Genomic DNA, 16526 nt, shown 5'->3' on the forward strand with positions numbered 1-16526 from the left:
AAAATAAACATATTTTGGAATACCCATTAGAGTTGGGAAGGAATGAAAACTGTACAACGGGTTTCTTCTTGCCCTGAGTTGAAGGCTGGACTGTCTGTGCACAGGGCCACAGACATTCTTTGCAGGGGAAGCAGCCAGTCGAACAATGCCTGTGTGCCACTGCTTTCATTAGCGGAGACAGACACGTGTGAGCTCCGAGGGTCACAAACACGCCAAGGGATGCTTAGGATGGGGATCATCTGCTCTTTCACCAGCGGGTGATGTTGGGCGGTGGGGGCTATTCTTCTGGGGAGAGGCAGCCTGTCGTACAAATACACATTTTGTCTTCTTGTATCCGCAGCGAAAGCTTTCCCGGGTTATGTTATGTGTAAAGCCAACACAGAGAAACCTCTTCCCCTGCACCAACACGAAATTTGGTGTGCACCATTACCTTTCCCCACCTAGAAAGGGAGCAACTCCAGCCCTTTACTGGAGTAAATCCCTGACCACTTGCAGTGTAAGAAAAGGGATCGAGAGAAGAGCTTGCAAACTCCAACAATTTACCGAGCTACTGATCCCACGGTAAACAAGTTAAAAGTAGCCGGCAGAGGAAAGGCAGCGCTGGGAGGAGGAGCGAGGAGCGCGTGAAGTGGATGGTGGGTGGCAAATGGACTCAAAGCGGCCGGTCGCTTTGATGTTCTTGGCTTGCTTTGTGGGAGGGGTAGGGTAATTGGAAGTGTAAACCAGCATGAAAGCCAATGTGGGGGAAAAGCGCGTGCTTGTGTTCACGTGAACTCGCTAGGGTTTGGGGTGAAGACGCTTGTTTATCCCTGTTATACATGAAGAAAGAGAAGGGTGCAGGACGTGCATGGAGATCATAGGGGCTGAGCCGCGTATTATCATTGGTGAGTGAGGGAGCACTCAGACTCAAGGGCTTTCCCACACTCACCAACAGAATCACATATATACTGCGCGTTACAACCACCTCATCTGCACAAGCGACCACTCTCCCATGCCACAGTTCCACCATTAAACAAAGTACCAAAAGCCAAAAGGAAAGTGCGTGCGCCGGCAGACAGTGTAATGCCGCACGTATTTCACTGCAGAGACAATGGAGCAGCGTGAGTAAAGCACGCACCAGTCACTGATGCACACTTACCTAAACACGCAAGCAGAGGCAAGCAGTAACAAGCGACAACCTTGGGGCACAAGAAGGGGCTGGCTGGGGAATAGCAAATATTTTTTCAACGGACGCATACATTTACTTGCAAGTAAAATACACAAATATTTTATAGGACAAATAGGGCCTTTTTTTGCAATTCTAAAGTGTAATAGAGAGAAATATTTTAATGGGATTAAAACAAACCAAAACACTTGTGTGAGGCGCAAATAATAAATGCACACAAAACCCCGATTGTCACACATTATCGTTTCTTTACTGTGTAGTAAAAGTGCAAGTCTGACTCTGATGTAGTCGTCATTTCAATGACACATGTAGTCTCTGTAAATGGCAGTGCCCGAGCACACTGGGAGTTAGTCATATTTGAGTGGTGTGCTCATATTAAGGATGTGCCAATGTCAGTGCCAGCCAGCGCCGAGTCCGGGCCCAGTGCCACGCCCCTACATCCCAAGGTTCTGAGCCCAGATACTATAGTGCTGAAACCCTCCACAGCCTTAGGCCTTCCAGTAGCATGTGCATTCGACACTCCTTTCATGCCGTTACCTTGCCACAAGTCTGTCCCAAATGCCATCTACCCCTTAACAACAAACCAGACCCGGAACTCACATCTGACTTTCGTATGTTCCTACTGAACTGTCGCTCCCTGTCCAATCACTGAGCCGAAATGGCACTGTTAATAGAGGAACATACTCCAGATATATTGTTTCTTACAGAGACATGGCTGACACCTAAGTCCGACCCTGCGGTTGTAGACGCTCTCCCGCCAGGCTTCCAAATCAGTCGGCTAGACCGACCCAAAGGGAGAGGAGGAGGTCTGGCAATTATCTATAAAGAACAGTATCATTGTAGAGCTGTCCCTGAAACCATCCCGGACTGTGAGAGTCTTGCCTTTAACATCGAACTCTCACCCAACAGATGCTTCTTAGGCACTCTTGTCTACCGCCCCCCCGCCCCCCGAAGCAGTTCCATGGAAACCTACCTTCAAGGGTGGCCGAACGAGTCAGTACCACAGCCAACTTTACCCTGCTGAGTGACCTCAACCTGCATTTTGACTCCTCACTAGACCACAAATCCGCCTCCCTAGCAGACGACCTAGCTGCCCTCCAACTCACCCAACGTGTCACAACCTCTACCCACGTCAAGGGCCACCTGCTGGACCCTGTCTTCAGCAACTGCCCCGATCTCCTAGTCGGTCCACCTATTCCCCTGCCGTGGACAGACCACTTCATGGTTCCCATTAACTGGACCTCGTTTAAACCCCCATCCACTGTACCCACTACCAAGCTCATGCGAGCCTGGTCCCGTCTCGCGGTGGATAATTGGTCCACTAAACTTGCCAGCACTCAACCCTGTGTTCACGAGGACCCTGGCCTAGCCAACCAGGCCTACGTCAACTGGATCACACAAACTCTAGACACTACTCTCCAAACAAGTAAGACTACGCTGAAACGCCCCCACAAAACTGCCCTCTGGTACACGGACTCCCTCAGGGACAAGAAACGTCTATGCAGGAGGCTGGAAAGGCGCTGGCGCTCAGATTACTCGGCTGCCAATAAAACCTGCTACAGATAATCTATCAGCGAATACAAAACGCAAGTTAAATCAGCTCAGGCCACATATTTCTCCGATAGAATAGTGATGGCCAAGTCCAAACCGAAGGAGATCTTTCACATAGTGAAACAGCTAACGAGGCCTCCCCCCGCCTTGCAGGTCGAAAAAACCACCACCCATTGCAATAATGTTGCGGAATTCTTCTTCCAAAAAGTAAACACCATCTATTCAGCCTTCCCCCTCCCCCCTCGAAACATATCACCTCGTCTATCCAACCGAATAAATCCCCAGCATCATACCCCCCTCCTACTACCCCAATCCACCTTGGCTCACTTTCCCCTATTGGACCTCACTACTCTTGAATCCTTAGCGAAGAGAGTCAAATCTGGATCCCCTGACAACCCCGCCCCCCCAGACATAATATTGGCCGCCTCCCAGATCACCCTGCCTATAATTAAGGAGGTATTAAACACCTCAATCACCTCCGGTACCGTTCCGGTTGTCTGGAAGCAGGCCATGGTCAGAGCGCTCCTAAAAAAGCCCAGTCTAGATCCAACTGACCTGGGCAATTATCGACCCATCTCTCTGCTCCCCTGGGTGAGCAAGATCCTAGAAAGACATGTAAATCATCATCTAGTTAACTTTCTGGAAAGCTTCAACTTACTAGATCCCACGCAGACGGGTTTCAGACCGGAACACGGGACCGAGACCGCCCTCCTCATGGTCACCGAGGAAGCTAGGAAAATCCTGGATCAAGGAGAGTCAGTGGCAGTGATCCTCCTGGACCTAAGCGCAGCGTTCGATACGGTTAGCCACGATTCCCTGCTACACCGTATGTTCTGTGCCGGGATCAAGGACAAAGCCTGGCTATGGTTCAAATCCTTTTTAGAAGACAGATCTTTCAGAGTCTTTGAAGGTGAGTCTGTCTTCGCCAGCAGACCCCTGAAGTGTGGAGTCCCCCAGGGCTCCTCCCTGAGCCCCGCACTCTTCAACCTGTACATGAGGCCACTGGCAGAAGTCATCCGCCCTTTCGGGATTAAGATCATCTCGTATGCGGACGACACATAGCTGGTGGTCTCACTGGCGCAGGAGGACAACCGACCTGCGTCAGGTGGGCTCAGAGAATGCCTAGAAGAGGTGAAGACCTGGATGTCCTCCTCATCCCTCAAGCTGAACGGGGACAAAACGGAGCTGATGCTCCTAGGCCCCCCAGATCTTCGCCTCCCTGACGCCCTATGGCCCCCGTGTCTGGGCCCTCCACCAACTCCTAAAGAGAATATCAGAAGCCTGGGAGTTTGGTTGGACAGCTCCCTTTCCTTCAACGTGCAGGCCACAAAACTGTCTGCCAACTGTTTTGGCATCATGAGGATGCTAAAGAAAATCTTCCCTCTCCTTCCCATGGAAGCCAAACAGGTGGCTATACAAGGGCTTATACAATCTCGCCTTGATTTTAATAATGTGCTCTATCTCGGCGCCCCAGAGTACACTCTACGCAGGCTGCACACAGTGCAGAACTGCGCAGCCCGTCTACTGCTGGAGATCCCTCGCAGACAATCAGTGAGGGCCGGACTGGTTAGCCTTCATTGGCTACCGGTCCGCCAAAGAATTCTATTTAAGGCAATGTGTATTGCCCATCAAGCCTTCTGGGACACTGGTCCGACTATTACTCGTGACCTAGTCACTCACTACATCCCCAACAGAAGTCTTCGCTCAAGCCAGACCTTTTTAGCAGTGACTCCCAGAATAAAAAAATCCAGATCCGGCGGCAGGTCCTTTGCCCATAACGCCTCCAGAACTTGGAATACCCTTCCACTGCACCTCAGGGACAATTCCAATCTCACTGCGTTTCGCAAACAGCTTAAAACCTTCCTTTTTAACTCAATGCTTTAGACCCTTCCCCCTCCCCATCTGGCTCTCCGGTAGGTTTTGGTTATTGCTAGCGCTTGGACGCCTCAGGGCAGCAATTCGCGCTTTACAAATCCACATCAAATCAAGCCTCTGCCGCTAGCCTCCCGGCTGCAGCTTCGCCCGAGCCTCCCTGGACCCAGCCATTCCTTCCCCCTCTCTGATGCTTTTGCAGGCTGTTGAAACCGATGAAGAGAAACAAAACCATAGGACGTTTATCAAAATTACCCAAAATATGCAGGCAATTTACAAAATGTTTAAAACCTGGAGAAAATGGCCAAAATCTTGGATTTACGAAGTCTACATTTAATAACAAGTCTTAAACAAGCTTAAAACAAGCAGCAATATCGAGAGGTGTTGGGGGCAGGGTGAAGGGTTAAGGGTAGGGAGAGAAGGCACAGGCTGGACAGGCTTTGATGTGGTGTGCGAGGCGGGCAGAAAGGACGGCCGTGGGAGGTGGGAGGAGAAGTATGGAGAGTGGTGCAGGCGGGGGGCGTGGAGCAAACCCTTTGAAGAGCGTTTGGCTGCCAGGGGGGCGGAGAAGCAGATTGCCTTCAAGGCAGGAGGCAGGCAGAAGGCTCGGGCAAGCATGTGCACGAGAGCACATGCACTCGTCAAAATCCGGATCGTAAAAAGTCAGCTTTTGGATGGACAGCAATAGGTTCGAGTAAACTCGACCTAAAAAGTACATTAAGGGCTACTGGAGAGTACTGTGGGACTGTTGTGCTTGTATCAACTGAATACATCCACTTCTAAGCACTGGCAAAGTTAATAGGTCTGGAGTTGGCTGCCAGGTTTTGACTTTGCCAATGCTAGTTTTCTTTTACCACAGTTTTAGTCAAATCTAGCAGAGCTGCCGGGCCCTCACCAATATTTAAAAAAAAAAAAAAAAAAGAAAAGAAAATACACATTGCCTAAAAGCAAAATTATTTGTTTATTTACTTATTTTTTGCCTCAATAAACACACTGTGCCAAAATAGTCCCTGGGAGTGAAGGGAACTACTGTGCTACTTGTGAAAGAGCCGAAAGCCATTAATATTTTTCCCAAACTCAATACAAATTCAAACGGTGAAAGGAAGCAGTTAACACCGACATATATTTTTACAGTACTGCCTTCAATAAAACCATAACATCTTGGTTTTCTATACATGCATGATGGCAGAGTGATACAATACTACATATTAACTAGTCTGTTTAAATAGATTGCCCTTGTCTTGCCTAAAGCAAAATAAGGCGTTTGTGTGTCAACCTCTGTTTTTACATGTGTGTAGTTGCGAATATTAAGAAACAAATTAGCATTTATAACCAGTTTCTGCTATTATGAAGCACTATTCAAACACACACCCCCGGTCATCATTTTCATTACAAAACAAACCTTTTAATATCTCTGCAAAAGACAACAGGAACCTTGGCATGGAAATCCGATTCAACATCCGAGTAAAGATCTTAAAAGAAGAGAGTGGACAATTAAGAGCCAGCCATTAAACCCTTATTGTAGTTACAAGAGACACAGGTTACATAAAGGGTACCAAAAAATGGAAGCAGAAGGTATCCCCTCACCCAGCACTTAATTATTTCAAGGAACAGACACACACTCACATTAAAGACCAAGTCACATACGTTATGTTGTGTGAAGTACAACCTTTCAATCTATTTTCAATCTGAGTAGCACACACGCAGAAGTATGCTCATTCATTGTAGATAGGAGAAAGGTTCAGATAAGGATTAGTTACTTACCTGTAATCCTAGTTCTCTTCCAGGGGTATACTCATTAAAGCCATAAGGACTGAATAATCTCCGCCCATGAGTGGGAACCCCGAACACATAATTAAATACATATATATGTGTAAATATATAACAAGAGTACATAGTACTAAACAAATTATACACATATAGACTAATAATACGCAGCCCAACCATAACCTGTAGCCTAATAAAGCCATAATTACATATTTTCTGCAGAATGAAAATAAACCATAGAAACAATGCAAGAACAAGCATTTGAAATGCAATAGGTTTCGCATTTACGCAAGTTTAAGCTACTGGTATTGTAAATGACAATGCCTTTTATTTATGTTTGAAAAACCAAAACATAAATAAAAGGCATTGTCATTTGCAATGCCAATAGCTCAAAGTCACGTAAATGCGAGACCTATTGCATTGCAAATGCTTGTTCTTCTCTGTATTGTGCTGCACACCACTGAGTGGCCTCGAGCACACAAAGGAACACGCACAGATGAAGCCTAGACATTGGCATTCAGGCATGACAGAGTGATGGCTTCAGACCCGGTGTATTTTCAAAGTACATAGCTTACTAGTTGAGCCCAAATCGAAGCCGCATGGATTATGACGATCAGGCCCATTCAGGCTCTGAATTGGGGAAATGAATGAGGGGGGAGTGCTTTGAGACCCTATTTTTAGCTTCCACAAAGACTAAAAACTCAGGTCCTCTTTCCCTTGACCCTCCCACACTCATCGGCAGGGCACCCCCTTCGGGACACCGCGCTTCATGGCTAGACAGCATTTGCATTTTTCGGACAGTATGTAAACAAACCTTGACTTTTGTTTTATAAGCAGGTGTCCGTGGACGCCGCGCCTCGTGTTTCATTTTGAGGGATCTTTTCCGTGTTTACTTATGGACAGGGCAGGAGTTCGCGGCCACAGAAATGCTGCAAATTGACTTTTAGCTGCAGGAATGCTTACGAGTTTGTTGATTTACCGCGGTTGGGGAGTGATTGCCTCTGTTGTGCACTCCCATAAATGCACCTCCATCTAAAAGGTTTTAATGACAGTAACTTCTGACCCTGCGACCCTCTGGCCCTACAATCACTGGTCTCCTCGAGCACGCTGTCCGGTGTAACCGGCACTGTATTCACCTGCCCTGGCGGTCGATGAAACTTAATTAGTGCATTAAGTAACCCTAATACCTTTGCGCTTAATAAAACGGATTCTCCCTCCCATCCCCTTAATTGTGTTATGTCCCCTCTCCCCAGGAAGGTCACAACCAAGGAGGAAAGATGCCGCCTTCCTCTGGACCTCTGTTTATGGCGATGTTATCTCCGATTAGTGCATAACAAAGTAAATCTGCCCCTCAGAGCGCTAAAAGAACACACCTGGCGTGCTATTACACAATCCACGCAGTGCGACAGGACCCCGAAACTTCTGGCCCCAGCAATCGTCTATCAAACGGGGAAATAGTGTGCACGTGGCGTTTTATGCGCACGCGCCCTTCTGCGCTTAGTGCAGTTTTAAAAACAAATTTTTCTGCACATCAAAGAAGCTCCTGTGCATTCTTTCGCCATCCAACAGGCTGTGATTATGGACACAGCCATACACCAATGAAACACAGTTACTGGTAACACCCTGTCTGGAGAGGGTGCGGCTTAACGGTTAGAGGGCCGATGTTAAAGCTGGGGGGCCATGTTCGAGTCTGCCAGAAGGCTCAAACATGGGGTAATTATCTGCAGATTACTTAACCTCCCTGCATCTAAAAAATGTATATGTGCACTTTGGATGCAAGCACTGCTCATGTAAAGCGCCCTGATGACTTCAGATCAGTGCCCGCTATTTATTCTGTGAGCGGGTGTCTTCCCATGGATGGACTTGGTTGTCACGAGCCTACATTTGGAATTTTAATTTATACCGCTAAAGAAGCTGTGACATGGCATACATTATGAGGAGCATAAGACAGAATGGTCCGAAAGGAATGCCAGAAGGTATCTGGTGGGGGGACGGTATAGCTCCTAAAAACCTCATGTTTTGACTGCAGTTAGAGAGAAAGCGCTATATTGTGACCGGTTTAGACACCCCCTCTCTCAGAACAAGCATCCAAGTGCTGCTAACCATTTTGTTGTTAAAGAACTCAATTTTGCTTGTTTTAGAAACGTCGGATACATGGCGAAGGTTCGAGCTGACTCACTGGGTTTGAACCCGAGACCAAATGTTAAAACTCTGGCTCTTGCAGAGGACGTAATAGGCGTAAAGGCTTAATTTATGGGGCTTTCTTCCCACTATTGAAAAAACAATGCGTTATTCTGCATTAAAGTAGTAAAGGCGTCACCGTGGCCAACACACAATAAAACAAATAATAAACAAGTCAGGTCTCGGGCAGTGCTGTGATTGGCTGACGTCACGGGGGTGTCCCGGGCCGGCAGCCAATCACAGCGCGGCCCAGGAAATGACGTCACGGGGGTGTCCCGGGCCTGCAGCCAATCACAGCGCGGCCCGGGACACACGGCAAAAGGGGCGGGGCTTAAAAAAAGACCCAGAAACGCCCCCGAATCGCGTTTTCACCAGAAAGCGTGATTGACAGCCTCTGTCTCCCAATGGCTAGCCTCCATTTATGGAGCTAGCCAATGGGAAACAGAGGCGGTCCGAACATCCATACTGTTGACAAAAGTTTTCGATCTGGGCGGGGCACTGCATGCCCTCGCCAGGTCGAAACCTAAAAAGGCAGGAGCCTAAAATGCATTCCACAGACAGAAAAACCTTTTATTTTCATCTAGAAAACTGTAATAAAAGGCAATTAGCCTATGTAGGCTGCATAAAGAAATAACATCCCTGTACAGAAAATCAGACTGGCACCTCGCCTTTAAGGCCTCAGAGTATCTGAACACTTTGCCTTTAAGGCCTCCAGGGGAACTCTGCTCCCATCATGCCCACAGGTGACAGTTAGGTCAGTTCTTTTTTCCGGCTTGTTCTGTGAGGAACCTGGAACTTGAGCTCTGCTGAATTTGATTGTTTTTCAGTCAGAATTTGGTTTTTTCCTGTCGCACAAGTTACTACTTGTGTAACGATATATCTGTAAGAGACATTAGTTAGTGATAGATTCCTTACCTTAGAATATCCCCAGGCGTCAGACTGGATCCGGAAATTTTTGCGTAGCAATACCCCTGCGCGCTGGTAGGCGTCGTCTGCGGCTCCGCGTCCGTCGTCGGCGTCGTGAGCGCCGGGATGACGTCATCGGAGTATATAGACGGCGCCCATGCGCGCTGACGTCAGTTCTGATAACACAGCTTTTCCGCGCCAGATACGCAGAGCCATGATAGAACTAACACTGGTGCCATTGAAACTAGGGCCCTGAAGGGGATGACCTTAACCCTAAATATCGGTTCGCAGAACGGGGAGGATGGGAGGGCGGTAAGGAATCTATCACTAACTAATGTCTCTTACAGATATATCGTTACACAAGTAGTAACTTGTGCATCTGAAAGAGACACGTTAGTGATAGATTCCTTACCTTAGAATAGATACCCCAGCAATACCAACCCCGGTGGTGGGTCTGCGAACCAATATCACACCAGAAAGTCCTGGAGGACGGAACGGCCAAAGAAGCCATCCCTCCGGACTTGACTGTCCAGGCAGTAGTGTCTTGCGAACGTGTGCAGCGAGGCCCACGTGGCTGCCTGACAGATGTCCTGCAGGGGGACACCGCGGCCCAGGGCAGTTGTCGTTGCCGTGGCCCGAGTGGAGTGAGCCCGCAATCCAGCCGGGGGCTCCTTCCTCGCCATGGAGTAGCATGCTTGGATGCACAAGATGATCCACCTAGAGATGGTCCTCTTGTGTACAGCCTTTCCCTTCTTCGCGCCCACGTAACCAACGAAGAGTTGGTCATCCACCCGGAATTGGCGAGTGCGGTCCAGGTAGTAGGAGAGCGCACGTTTTGGATCCAGACGGTGGAGCCTCTCTTCCTCTTTCGAGGGATGCGGAGGCGGAAAGAAGGTGGGCAAGGTGATGGACTGCCCGATGTGGAAGGCCGTGACAACCTTGGGCAGAAAGGAAGGTCGTGTACGCAACACCACCTTATCAGGATGAACAGACAGGAAAGGCGGGGAAGAAGAAAGAGCCTGGAGCTCACTCACCCTCCTGGCAGAGGTGATGGCAACCAGGAAGGCCGTCTTCAGCGTAAGGAGGCGAAGAGGACAGTTATGAAGTGGCTCAAAGGGAGCACACATCAGATAGGTGAGAACAAGGTTCAAGTCCCACTGGGGCATCACGAAGGGAACAGGAGGGAACATGTGTGTGATGCCCTTCAGAAATCTACTCACTATAGGGGACTTGAACAAAGAAGGCTGATCTGGTAGCCTCAAGAAGGCTGAAAGAGCAGAGAGGTACCCTTTAAGAGTGCCCAGAGCAGAGCCCTGCTGGGCAAGGGAGAGAAGAAAGAGCAGCACTTCCGAAAGGGGTGCAGAGAGGGGATCCACAGCCTTTGCTGCGCACCATGCCACAAATCTATTCCACCGGCAGGCGTATACCGACTTAGTGGAGGGACGCCTGGCTGCCAGAATGATGTCACAGACTTCGGGAGGCAAGGCAAATGGCCTCAACTGCCGCCGCTCAATCTCCAAGCTTGTAGGTGGAGACTGGACAGGTTCGGGTGCAGGACCGTCCCCTGCTGCTGCGACAGAAGGTCCTCCCGAAGAGGCAGACGAATCGGGGGATCGACTGACATGCTGAGTAGCTCGGGATACCAGTATCTTCGAGCCCAGTCCGGAGCCACAAGGATAACTTGGGCCCGGTCGCGCTTGATCTTCTTCAGCACTCTGGGCAGAAGTGGTATAGGCGGAAAGGCGTACAACAGGCCGCAGCTCCACTCGCGACGAAAAGCGTCTCCGAGCGAGTGCCGCCTTGGAAACTCCAACGCGCAGAACTGCTGACATTGCGCGTTCTCTTCTGTGGCGAATAGATCTAACCAAGGCTCTCCCCACTGTCGAAAGAGACCTTGCGCCACGTCCGAGTTCAGACGCCATTCGTGATCCATCATGCACCGGCGGCTGAGTTCGTCCGCCCTGGCATTCAGAGAACCTGCCAGGTGTTGAACCACCAGAGTCACGCCCTGATGTTCCAGCCACTGCCAGAGGCGCAGAGCCTCCTGGCAAAGGGTCCACGACCCCACACCGCCCTGTTTGTTGCAGTACCACATGGCGGTGGTGTTGTCGGTGAACACTTGCACCACGCTCCCCCTGACAGAGGGGAGGAATGCCTTCAGTGCAAGACGAATCGCCCGCAGCTCCAGAAGGTTGATGTGGAGCCGGGACTCCGCCGGAGACCAGAGGCCTCTGATCTCCGCCTCTCCCATGTGGCCTCCCCAGCCCTGGAGGGACGCGTCCGTCACAACTACGTGCTCCGGCTGGGGTAGAGAGAGGGGTCTGCCACTGACCCAGTCGCGGTCCGTGAGCCACCACTGCAGTTGTCTCGCAGTGCCCTCCGAGATCAGGACATGATCGGACAGGTTGCCCTGATGCTGGGCCCACTGAAACTTCAGGTCCCACTGCAGAGCCCGCATCCGCCACCTGGCGCGACGCACCAGAAGGATGCAGGAGGCCATCAGTCCCAGAAGCCGCAGCGTCAACCTGACCGAGACCCGGGATAACGGCCCGAAGATAGGAATCAGAGCCTGAATATCCCGAACCCGCTGCTCGGGTGGGTAAACCCGAAACTGCGCCGAGTCGAGAACCGCTTATGAAAAGGAGCTTCTGAGAGGGACACAGGTGTGACTTCGGCACATTGATGGAGAACCCCAGCAAGTGCAGGAGGTCGGCCGTAGTCTGGAGGTGGCTGACGACTGTCTGGGGCGAGCCCGCCTTCAACAACCAGTCGTCGAGGTAGGGGAAGACTGACACCCCTTGCCTGCGCAGATGGGCTGCGACCACCGCCATCACCTTCGTGAACACCCGTGGGGCGCTGGTAAGGCCGAAGGGGAGCACGGTAAACTGAAAGTGCTCGTGGCCTACCGTGAACCGCAGGTAACGCCGGTGGGCCGGCAGGACGGGGATGTGGAAATAGGCGTCCTGCAAGTCCAACGCTACCATCCAGTCTCCTGGGTCCAGGGCAGCCAGGACCTGAGCCAAAGTGAGCATCTTGAACTTCTCCGTACGGAGGAAGCCGTTGACGTTCCGCAGATCCAAGATAGGGCGTAGGCCCCCTTTGCCCTTCTTGGGTACCAGAAAGTAGTGGGAGTAACAGCCACGTCCTACTTCTGGCCCAGGAATGCGCTCGATGGCCCTCTTGGCCAAGAGGGCCGAAACTTCCTCTTGCAGAAGTCGCAAGTGATCCCCCGACACACGGTGGCATTGAGGTGGCATGGATGGAGGGGAAGACTCGAAGGGGAGGGAGAAACCCCTTCGGACAATTTGCAGCACCCACCTGTCCGAAGTGACTGTATGCCAGTGGGAGAGGTGATGGCGAACCCTGCCTCCCACAGGCGTCACATGGGCCTGAAAACTCGGACTAGGAAGGTTTTGAGGCGGGGGCTGCTGAGGGAGGTGTGGACTGGCCTCGCCGCTGGCCCCGACCACCGCCACGGCGGTTCCCACGGCCGCCACCGCGTTGCTGAACATTCTGCGGCGCGTGGCTGGCGGTCCGTGGTGGGGCGCCCCTTCCGTGGCCACGAAAGGAGCGAAAGGCACCCGATTGCTGGCGTGGGGCCGCAAGACCCAAGGACTTGGCCGTGGCCCTGGAGTCCTTAAAACGTTCCAGCGCATGGTCTGCCTTGTCGCCGAAGAGGCGACGGCCATCAAACGGCATATCCAGGAGAGTAGCCTGGACATCGGCCGAGAAATTGGCGGACCTCAACCAGGCGTGGCGTCGAACCGCCACCGTCGTTGCCATCGCCCTGCCCAGTGAGTCCGTGGTATCCAGCCCACACCGGATGGAAAAACGTGCTGCATCTCGGCCGTCCGCAAGGGTTTGGCTGAGTTTAGCCCTGACCTCCTCAGAGCATTGTGGCAGCACCTCCGCAACCGTGTCCCACAGAGTGTGGGTGTAGCGGCCCAAGAGACAGTTGGTGTTCACTGACCGGAGCCCTAGGCTCACAGACGAGAAGACCTTCTTCCCGAACTGCTCATATCTCTTGGATTCCCGATCGGGCGGGGCCGTCGGGAATGCGGTCTGGGAAGTGGAGGCCTGGATGACCAGGCTCTCGGGGGTGGGGTGGGTGGACAAAAAGCAAGGGTCGCCCGGTGCCGGGCGGTAGCGTCTGGCCACGTTCCTATCCACAGGGGGACCTGTGGCGGGCTTGGACCAAGTGCCCAGCAGAACGTCACACAAGGCCTCATTGAACGGCAGAAGGGGCTCCGCGGAGCCGGACTGCTGTTTGAGTACCTCAGTGAGGAGATTAGTCCTCACGGCCGCGACGGGGAGCTCAAGGTGTAGGGCCTTAGCTGCCTTCGTCAACACTACACTGTAGGCAGAACCCGCCTCCGAAGCCACAGTCGGGGGCGACGTAAATCCAGTGTCTGGCGATGTGTCAATACCACTGGCCTCCCCAAGCTCATATGTCCAGTCCTGATGAGACTGGCAATCACGTGCCAGAGGGTCCTCGGACCCCTCCCACTGCTCCTCGTCACCCAGCTCCTGGAGACCAGGATCAACAGCCAGGGCCTCCTCGTGGAGATAGAATTCTCCGACGGCCGACGGAATCGGCGCCCAGCGGCGCCCCTCCGACGCCTGAGGCGGACCGTAGGAAGCATTGGGGTCGGCAACCACTACGGCTGCCGGGGACGACACCTGAAGGGACGGCGCCGGTGAGGTCGTAAGGTCGACCGGCGAGGTCCCGGATCCGGAGCCGGATCCAGCGAGGTCGCGCGGCGCCGGGACCGAAGTCGCCAGCGGCGCCGGGCCCGAAGTACCCGACGTCGTCGGGGCCGAAGCGCCCGACCCGGAAGGACCTCCAGACGGAGCCGATCGGCCCGAAGGCGCCACGGGAACCGACTGAGGAGGGAGGGCCCTCATGGCCATGAGGTACCTCTCGACCTCCTCCTGCGACGCGCCGTGCCCAGGGACCCGAAGGTGTGGGGCAGGCGGCGACGCTTGCGACTCCCGCGGAGCCGCGTGGGCGGTGTCGCCCGAATCCCCGGTCGCATCGAGCGAGCGACGGGGCGGGTCGGAGGACCGATGGTGTCGCTCCGACCTCTCATGCCTCTTACCTGAGGACTTGGATCCAGACGATCGGTGACCACTCCCGGAGCGTCGATGACTCCGACCTCGCGACCTGTCCCTCGACCTCCCGTGGGACCGGGACCTGGAGCGGCGCGGGGCCGACTGCCTCAGCTCGAGACGCTTGCGGGACCGCTCCCGCCTAGCCTTCGACGTCAGGGCCCGGCAGTCGTCACAGGTTTGATCGTCGTGGTCGAGGCCTAAGCACTTCAGGCACCGGCGATGGGGGTCCGTGACCGACATGAGTCGGCCGCACTTCGAGCAAGGCTTGAACCCGGGCATCCCTGGCACCGATAGTCGAGAATCGACTAAGTAGAGGATCAAAAAGATCAAAAAGGTTTTCAGTCAAAAAGTGACTGGGGGTAGAGCTTCTTCCGGATCTGCGCTAGCTGGCGCGGAAAAAAGAAGAACTGACGTCAGCGCGCATGGGCGCCGTCTATATACTCCGATGACGTCATCCCGGCGCTCACGACGCCGACGACGGACGCGGAGCCGCAGACGACGCCTACCAGCGCGCAGGGGTATTGCTACGCAAAAATTTCCGGATCCAGTCTGACGCCTGGGGATATTCTAAGGTAAGGAATCTATCACTAACGTGTCTCTTTCAGATTTATTTGACCGTATTTGTTGCTGCTGGTAATATTCTACCTTTTCTGACTGATTCTTCTAGAATTTTTTAGTCAGTTATGCCACCTTTATTCTACAACTGTCCTTCCTGTGGGAAGAAGATGTCAAAAACAGATCCCCATTCTTTTTGTGTGGTTTGTCTACCTTCCACACATGATGTGGAAAAATGTTATCATTGCCTCAAGCTTTCCAGAAGAACTTTAAAGGATAGAGAGGAGACTCGACTTTTGGGACTTCTGCAGAGGGAAAGGCAGCATGAAAAGGGGACTAGAAGTGAATTGCATCTGGAAGAACCCCCCCTTCGTCAAAACATTGAAGGTCTACTTCTCCTGAAGGTAAAAGCAAGAAAAAACAACATCAGGAAGCGTCGACGTCGAAAAAAGTGAGTTTGACGTCGAAATCTAGATCGCCGTCAGGTATGTTGACGTCGAGACCAGTGGAAAGAAGTACATCGACGTTGAAGTTATCGCCGCTAAGGCACAAGTCAGCGTCGAAGCAGAGATCGAGGTCGCCGTCGAGAAGCTTGTTGACGTCGAGGCGTTTGGTGTTGGTTGCTGTGAGGACGACGTCGAGAGTGAGACGATCGACGTCGAGAGAGAGAGTGAGGTCGGCGTCGAGAGAGAGTGAGGTCGACGTCGAGAGAAAGAGTGAGGTCGACGTCGAGAGAAAGAGTGAGGTCGACGTCGAGAGAAAGAGTGAGGTCGACGTCGAGAGGAAGAGTGAGATTGACGTCGAGAGAGAAAGCGAGATAGATGTCGAGAGATAGGGCTACGACTTTGAGACCTGAGTAAAGAAGATGATCAAGGTCGCAGTCGAGACATGGGTCGACGTCGAGACATGGTTCGAGGCTTGACAGGGATAATTGCCTTTTATTACAGTTTTCTAGATGAAAATAAAAGGTTTTTCTGTCCGTGGAATGCATTTTAGGCTCCTGCCTTTTTCTTGCATTGTTTCTATGGTTTATTTTCATTCTGCAGAAAATATGTAATTATGGCTTTATTAGGCTATGGTTGGGCTGCATATTATTAGTGTATACATGTATATGTGTATAATTTGTTTAGTACTATGTACTCTTGTTATATATTTACACACATATATGTATTTAGTTATGTAGTCCGGGTTCCCGCTCATGGGTGGAGATTATTCAGTGCTTATGACTATTAATGAGTATCCCCTGGAAGAGAAATACACAATGTATTATCTAGGAGAAACAGATCTTTCTGTGGAAACCTGTTCCCTGCAAAAATCCAGGGTTGATTGAGTTTCACCAAGTGAGGAATTTTACTTGACTAGACAGGAGACTGCACTGTGATGATGGGCCTAGAGTCAGGAAGAAAGTTACTTACAT

At 51.8% G+C, this 16526-nt stretch overlaps 2 protein-coding genes across 4 annotated transcripts in view; both read right to left on the reverse strand.

The window, feature by feature from the left end:
* Nucleotides 1-16526, reverse strand: part of TUT4 (terminal uridylyl transferase 4) — a 1145308-nt gene that overhangs the window by 736211 nt on the left and 392571 nt on the right. For all 3 annotated transcript variants that reach the window (XM_086952445.1, XM_086952444.1, XM_086952443.1), the window contains one exon: nucleotides 5991-6060. In XM_086952445.1, the coding sequence (XP_086808571.1) occupies nucleotides 5991-6060 (70 nt within the window). The remainder of the gene's footprint in view (nucleotides 1-5990; nucleotides 6061-16526) is intronic.
* Nucleotides 1-16526, reverse strand: part of LOC147747214 (uncharacterized) — a 187214-nt gene that overhangs the window by 144052 nt on the left and 26636 nt on the right. The window lies entirely within an intron of this gene.

The sequence above is a fragment of the Lissotriton vulgaris genome, chromosome 1_1 (assembly GCF_964263255.1).
Source record: "Lissotriton vulgaris chromosome 1_1, aLisVul1.2, whole genome shotgun sequence".
In the NCBI taxonomy this organism is placed as follows: Eukaryota; Metazoa; Chordata; class Amphibia; order Caudata; family Salamandridae; genus Lissotriton; species Lissotriton vulgaris.